Raw genomic sequence first — 8,121 nt, forward strand, 5'->3', positions numbered from 1 at the left:
CTGGTTAACGACACCGGTCTATAATTTAGTGGCTCAGTCCTCTTTCCTCCTTTGTGTATTGGCACTATATTTGCTCTCTTCCACTCTCTTGGTACTCTTCCCTCTATCAGTGACCTGCTAATCACATCCCAAACTGGCTCCACCTGTTCTCTACATTCCTAATTCACTACATTCATAATTTCACTGATCTCTTCCTCTGTTTGATATATCCTTCCTTCCTTTACTATCTTGTCAGTGGTCTCTCTGTTTGTCATCTTTCCATTGATATACCTGTAAAAAAAGCTTGGGCTCTTCACATTTCTTTACCACATCCTTTTCAATTGTTTCTCTTCCTCTCTTCTTATTCTAACATACTCATTCCTTGCCTCCTTATACTGCTCTCTATTATTTTCATTTTGTTTCTTCAGTTTCTTCCAAGCTATATCCTTTCTCTTCTTAGCTTCTGCACATCTGGCATTATGCCAGATATGTTTGTTCATTATTTTATATACAGGTACATATTTCTGCACACCCTCACTGTACTTCTTCAGGAATGTTTTGTATTTCTCTTGCACTGTCTTGTCTTCCATAAGTCCCCCCCAATCAATACTCCTAAAGAATTTTCTTAATTCTGCAAAATTTGTCTTTGCATGATTAAGTCTCCCATTTTTATAATTCTCCTTACATGGTAGAACCTCCCAATCCTGCAGTACCACTTCCAACAACACATGGTCACTTTTTCCCACTGGGCTTAACTATTTAATGGTTGGACAAGGCTTTTTTTTTTTTTTTTTTGTGTGTGTGTGTATTACCTAGTTGTATTTACCTAGTTGTGCTTTATGGGAAAAGAGGTATGCTGGTGCTGTCCCATCTCCATATCTCCATATCCAACTTAGCCTTGAATCCATGTATACTTTCTGCATTTACTATCTCCTCATCCAGACTGTTCCATACATCAATACTTCTATATGGGAAACTATACTTTTTGACATCTCTTCTACAAGCACTCCTCTTCAGCCTCTTCCCACGTCCTCTAGTGTCCCGCGTATCCCAGACCATTAAATCGCTCCGGTCCACCTCCTCTACTCCCTCAAATGCTTTATATATCGCAATCAAGTCTCCCCTTTCTCTCCTCTTTTCCAACGGTGGTAGATGTATCCTTTCCAGTCTCTCTTCATATGACAAGTCCCTGATACTTGGTACCATCTTTGTAGCTGCTCTCTGAACTCTCTCCAACTTCCTTATATCCTTTTTCTTGTATGGCGACCACACTACTGCTGCATATTCTAGTCTAGGTCTTATCAGCAACACGATCATCTTCCTGACCATCTCTTCATCCATATATGCAAAGACCTGCCTTATTCTTCTCAACAAGTTATAGGTTTCTCCTGTAATTTTGCTAATGTGTCTCTCCGGGGTCAGGTTCCCAGTCACTGTAACACCGAGATCCTTTTCCTCTTCTGCTCCACTCAACCTTACACCATTCAACACATAATCTCCTTTTACTCTTCTTGTACTTTTTCCAAATTCTATTACCTTACACTTCTTTAAATTAAATTCCATTTCCCATCTATAACTCCACTCTGATATCTTGTTCAGGTCTTCTTGTAACATTCCACAGTCCTCTGCACTCTCAACTTTCTTCAGCAACTTTGCATCATCCGCAAAAAGGCTCATGTAGCTGTTCACACTCTCCGTCATATCATTTATATAGACTGCAAACATGATTGGTGCAAGTACTGAGCCTTGGGATACTCCACTTATAAATTCCCTCCATGATGATTTTTTTTTATCTTTTACCACCGTTCTCATTTCTCTGTTTGTCAAGAAATTTTCCATCCATCTCAGCAGGCCCCCCCTTAGCCCACCATTATGCTTCAACTTCCACTATAATTTCCTGTGTGGCACTTTATCAAAGGCCTTCTTCAGGTCTAAATAAACACAATCAGCCCATCCATCTCTTTCTTGCATTATATCCACCACTCTAGAATAAAAACTCAGTAAGTTTGTAAAACACAATCTCCCTCTCCTAAATCCAAATTATTGCTTTATTATCACTTCATTTCCTTCTAGGTACTGCATCCATTTATCCACTCTTTCAATCCAATTTTTCACACATTTTGCACTTGTTAGAGAGACAGGTTTAAGGGCTCCTCTTTACTACCACCTTTGTAGATTGGCACTGTGTTGGCTCTCTTCCATTCAATTGGGACTTTGCTTTCAATTAGGGAGCTTTCAATAATATGTATTACCCATGTCAACTGCTGATTGCACTCTTTTAGTATCCATCCTGACACTCCATCAGGTCCAGGGGCCTTCCTAACATCTAGTCCCTGGACATCCTCTTCAGTCACTTGGATTTCCCCCAGACCCATTTCCTCACTCATCTCACTCTGCCCCACAAATGTTTTCTCTTTTGTGAATACTGATTGAAAACTCCTGTTCATTATCTCTGCCAATTCAGCCGGATCCTCACACATTTGACCATTCACCTTCAATCTGCTTATTTCTTCTCTATTTTTCATTTTGCTGTTCACATATCTGAAGAATAGTTTTGGTTCCTCTTTGCATTTGTCCATAACATCTCTCTCATAATTTTTCCTTTCTTCTCTAATAACCCTTACATATTCATTTCTTGTAGTTGTGTAGTTTTGCCATAGCTCCTGCATATTTTTCCTCCGCCATCTATTCCATGCCGTTTCCCTCTCCTCCCTGGCTATTTCACATCTTCTATTATACCAGTCATTGTTATATCTTCTCTTTGTCTCTACTTTTGGTACATATCTTTTCACTCCCTCTTCATAAATATTGAAAGCTTCTCACTTCTTTTGCACATTACTTGCTGTGATAAGTGTACTCCAGTCTGCTTCACCAAAGTATCTCCTCATTTGTTCAAAATTTGACTTACCATAATTAAATCTTTACTTTTTATAATCTTCACATCTACTTTCCTCTCTTTTTTCTTTCATACAAAACCTTATCATGACATGGTCGCTTTTTCCTAGTGGACAACTATAGTTCATGTCTTGTATAATATCTTTCTTTTGATAATACCAAATCAAGTCTTGATGACTCCTCTCCTCCTCTGTATCTAGTGTTTTCCTCAACCCACAGTGTCATAATATTGTTCATTGCCAGTTTCAGAACCTTATCTCCCCATGAGTCTTCTCCTCCTCTTGTGTTCCACTCCTCCCAATTTATCTCTTTACAATTAAAATCTCCAATTATAACAATTTTGTTGTTTTCTTTAATTTTCTTTATAAGCCATTCTTTTGTCTCACTCAGCAACTGTTCATGCTCTTGTCTATTCCAGGTCTTTGTTTTTTATGGGACATACACCACTATGACATACTGTCTTCCTTTTCTTCCATTTATTAGTTTTAAGTTTAGGCCTTCCACCAAGCCTTCTGCCTTTTCCACACTCTCCACCCTGATACCCTTTTTAACAAGCATCATCACCCCACCTCCTCCTTTTCCACACCCGTTTCTTATCCACATATTGTACTTTCCCCCTCCTAAATTTGGTGTTTCTGAATCTTTTAGTTTAGTTTCTACCATTGCCATGAAGTCTGGTTCATTTGCTTTTATAAATTCATTCACTTCATCCATCACTGAAACTAAACCATCCTCATTAGTGTATGCCACTGTCCATGTCCCTCCCTCTCTTACAGCTGTGTGTGTGTGTGTGTGTGTGTGTGTGTGTGTGTGTGTGTGTGTGTGTGTGTGTGTGTGTGTGTGTGTGTGTGTGTGTGTGTGTGTGTGTGTGTGTGTGTGTGAATACCAGGTCTAGCATAGATGGTTCCTCCTCCCCTCAGTATCTCATAAATTCCTGCACCCATTGGTCCACTGTATTCACCATGGCTAACTGTAGCATTCCTTCACTCCACGGTCCAGCATTTCCATTAACTTCCATCTCCTCCCAGCTTACATTTTTGCAGTTAAAGTCTCCCACTAGTAGTATTTCACTGTCCTTCCTTATCATGTTGTCTAGGCACTTCAACACTTCCTTTTGCATTTCCTTGTGTTCCTCCAGCCTCCGCGTATTGGTCTTCGGTGGCACATGCGTTCCTATGATCCTCCTCCTTTCTCTCCCACTGGTCCTGATTGTTATACCTATGACCTCCACCAAGCCATCTCCACATTGCACTTCTTCCACATATATATCATCTTGAACCATTATCAGTACTCCTCCTCCTCCTCCTTTCCCCTTTCTTTCTCTCCTCTAATAATTATATCTCTCTTCCTTAAAGCTTAAGTGGACTTCCTCTCTTAACTTTGTCTTGGTTAGGCACAACACATCTGGTCTTTTTTTCTTTAGGTAATCTCTCACTTCCAGTACACCTGAAAGTAACCCGTTTGTGTTTGTATACATTACTCTTAATGTACTGCTCCCACCACTTGTAATTTCTCTGTCTGCTGCTGTGGTTCTTTCCGCTCTTGTTTCCTTTCCTGAATATACCATTTCATTAGTCTCATATCTACTACCCTCCAATAAAACTTCCTCTTCTAAATCTCTGTCCTCTCATTTTTTTCCTTAGCTTCACTTCTCAGATCCCTCTCTTTTTCCCTTTCTTCCAAGTTCACATGTCTTTTTACCAAAATATTCTTGTATTCCGAGCTTTGTATTGTATTCTGCTTGTATTCTGAGTGTGTGTGTGTGTTTTTTTAATGTGCTGCTGTCATTGTCTTTTCCTTGCTATTATTGTATTCTTGTTATGTATTGGTGTTTTTGTTGTTTTAATGTTGTGTACTGCTGGCATGCATTGTTGGTGTTGCTGTTGTTGTGTCTAATACCTGCAACCAACTAATCATCTTTACAGTCATCAAAAACTGTCCTGCTGAAAATTTTCTGTCCTGTTTTAAATTACCAGTCTTTGTGTGTGTGTGTGTGTGTGTGTGTGTGCCTTACCTGTCCTGTTGGTTCTGGCTCTTCTTCCGGCACCTCAGGCTCTGGGGAAGGTGTGGGTGGGCCAGATGGCACTTCACCACAGCAGTGCCTCTCGTGAGCCTGGGGGAAAGGCAGCACATGAGACAAGACAGTGAGAGGGAATGAGTGCAAGTTAACAGGGAAGCAGGAAGTAATGTATGTACAGGATGCAGATGAGACAAAAAATGAATAAATATGAGTAAATATATGGCAAAACAAAGCCATTAAGGAACAGACGAAGAACAAAGACAAGAGAAATGACATAACCAAGACGGCACAGATTAACCCCTTCACTGCAACAACAAACAATTAGCAGCACCAGAAGCACTGCATGAAGTACTTACAAGCATCTACAAGGAAAAGAATACATTTTGCAACCTCCTCTCAGTTCAAGGATTGGAAGTGACTGCAGAACAAGTGAAGATGTCTCAGAATGATTGGTAATTAGGGAAAAAAGGTGTACTAAGTGGAAAAATGAATACACAAGAGATTGACCTACAATAACAAGAAGCTAGAAACACTCACCTTTACTTCCTTCAGGGAGTAGAATTCGTTCTCACACTTGTCGCAGAGGTAAATGTCTGGCTGTATTATGGATGCTGAGGAACCACCACCACCACCACCGCCACCAACGATGCTTGATGTAGGGGAGAGCAGCAGCTTCTTGGTGGCGTCCCTGCCCTTCCTGCTGTGCTGAAACTTGTCATAGTCCTGTGGGGAGAGATGAGAGACTGATGGGTGGCCTGAGAACACATGGACTGAAAAGAGGAAGGACTCAAAGTAATATGGAAGAGAAGGAAATGAAGGAGAATGAAGGAAAATACAAAGGCAGGATGACAGATTGATGGACTGGTTGAGGAGAAGAGGAAGGATTCAAATTAATAAGGAAGAGGAGGAAATTAATGAAAATGAACAAGAAGAAAGGAAGAAAAGATGATGAATTGACTGACTGAGAAAAGATTCAATAGTGAAAAATATACTGAAAGAGGAGGATATGGAATAAGAGAAAGAAGAAAAAGAAAAGATCAACTTACCATTAAGGAAGAGGGCAGCAAGAAGAATGAATAGGAGGAATAAAGGAAAACAACATGACAAAGTAAGAAAAGTATGATGATAAAGTAGGAAAAATGTGATTCTAACTTGAGAGAGAGAGAGAGAGAGAGAGAGAGAGAGAGAGAGAGAGAGAGAGAGAGAGAGAGAGAGAGAGAGAGAGAGAGAGAGAGAGAGAGAGAGAGAGAGAGAGAGAGAGAGAGGATGAAGACAAAAAATGAGGAAAAATATGATGATAGCGCATGAACAAGAAAAGATGTGATTTTAATCATGAGAAAAAAAGGAAAAACAAAAACAAATGAAAAAGAGAAGAAAACAATGGCAAAGCAAAGAAGAAGAAGAAGAAGAAGAAGAAGAAGAAGAAGAAGAAGAAGAAGAAGAAGAAGGAAAAGTATGACACACACACACACACACACACACACACACACACAAACACACACACACAACACCTACGCAATACTCTGCCAGTGGAGGTGTCGCGGGTGGAGACGGAGGGGATGAAGAAGACGAGGTGGAGGGCAAGAAGTGGGAACCAAGAAATCCCAATAAATACATCTTCGTTTTGTTCCACATTCAAAAATTTCACTGTAGTAGTAGTAGTAGTAGTAGTAGTAGTAGTAGTATTCCAGCTCCCAGCCCCACATTAATGCACCCAATACTCGTCCCTCCCAAACACCCCCACCAAGAAATAAATAACCCTCTAGCTGAGGCGTCCAATACTTAATGCGAAAAAGCATTGTCCTCTTGATGGTGAACCATTTTAGCCCAAAGAATGAGCCCCTGCCGTGACGTCACTGCATCCCTCAGTTTCGCGCCGCTGATCCATAGCCTCCCCTCAGCGTGCCTTGGGGCGTGTTGGAGAGCAGTCACCTGTCGTGATTTTTTTCCGCATCTTGGCGTATTATTGCGCATGTCCTTGTGATAATTCACTGTGTTTGCTAGTATTGCTAAAACGAAAGAGTATTCATCTGAGACTAATGCGTAGCTCACGAGCCTCAAGGCAGCAGGTCATTCAACTAGAGAAACAACTTAATATTTGGCAGCATCCAGGACAAGGCAAGCGTTGGTCACTGCAGTTCAGACCGTCTTTTTTTTTTTTTTTTTTTTTTTTTTTTTTTTTTTTTTTTTTTTTTTTTTAGGTTGAGGCATATGACGATTCCCTTTCTCCCTGAACTGCAGTGACCAACGCTTGCCTTGTCCTGGATGCTGCCAAATATTAAGTTGTTTCTCTAGTTGAATGACCTGCTGCCTTGAGGCTCGTGAGCTACGCATTAGTCTCAGATGAATACTCTTTCGTTTTAGCAATACTAGCAAACACAGTGAATTATCACAAGGACATGCGCAATAATACGCCAAGATGCGGAAAAAAATCACGACAGGTGACTGCTCTCCAACACGCCCCAAGGCACGCTGAGGGGAGGCTATGGATCAGCGGCGCGAAACTGAGGGATGCGGTGACGTCACGGCAGGGGCTCATTCTTTGGGCTAAAATGGTTCACCATCAGGAGGACAATGCTTTTTCGCATTAAGTATTGGACGTCCCAGCCAAGGGGTCCAATACTTATGACTAGTACTGTATATACGAAGCCCAGACAAAGCAACACACACACACACACACACACACACACACACACACACACACACACACACACACACACACACACACACACACACCGAAGTCGAAGCAAAACATATCAACGAACACCAAAAAGAAAGGAAATATAAGGAAAAGGAAGAAGAACGCAATATACAAAAGAAAACAAAGATAAGAAGCAACACGAAGCGAACACCAGAATAAAATGGAGGAAGAAAAAAAAAGTAGAAGAGAAATGTGCAATATACAAAGGCACAGGCAAACAGCAACAGATATTCTGCCTCACGTTAAACTGTTTGATGATGAAGAAAAGTTCAAACAAGACACGCTGGTGAGAGAGAGAGAGAGAGAGAGAGAGAGAGAGAGAGAGAGAGAGAGAGAGAGAGAGAGAGAGAGAGAGAGAGAGAGAGAGAGAGAGAGAGAGAGAGAGGGGGGGGGTCTTGATACTCGCTTACCTTGGAGGAGGAGGAGGAGGAGGAGGAGGAGGAGGAGGAGGAGGAATACAAAGGAATACAAAGGAAAGCCAATCAGCAACAGACCTTTTGGTCCTTGCAGGGCTGTTTGGTAACTA

The 8,121-nt window shown here is 41.1% G+C and overlaps 1 protein-coding gene across 4 annotated transcripts in view; it reads right to left on the reverse strand.

Moving 5' to 3' along the window:
• LOC135094938 (uncharacterized) overlaps positions 1–8,121 on the reverse strand; it is a 47,374-nt gene that overhangs the window by 11,335 nt on the left and 27,918 nt on the right. For 2 of the 4 annotated variants that reach the window (XM_063995453.1, XM_063995454.1), the window contains exons 5-6: positions 5,432–5,617; positions 4,889–4,987 (exon numbers count right to left, since the gene is read on the reverse strand). In XM_063995453.1, the coding sequence (XP_063851523.1) occupies positions 4,889–4,987; positions 5,432–5,617 (285 nt within the window). Of the gene's footprint in view, positions 1–4,888; positions 4,988–5,431; positions 5,618–6,409; positions 6,698–8,121 lie in introns of those variants that run through there. The other 2 variants (XM_063995456.1, XM_063995455.1) reach the window with 2 other exon arrangements.

This window comes from Scylla paramamosain, chromosome 47, assembly GCF_035594125.1.
Source record: "Scylla paramamosain isolate STU-SP2022 chromosome 47, ASM3559412v1, whole genome shotgun sequence".
Lineage (NCBI taxonomy): Eukaryota > Metazoa > Arthropoda > Malacostraca > Decapoda > Portunidae > Scylla > Scylla paramamosain.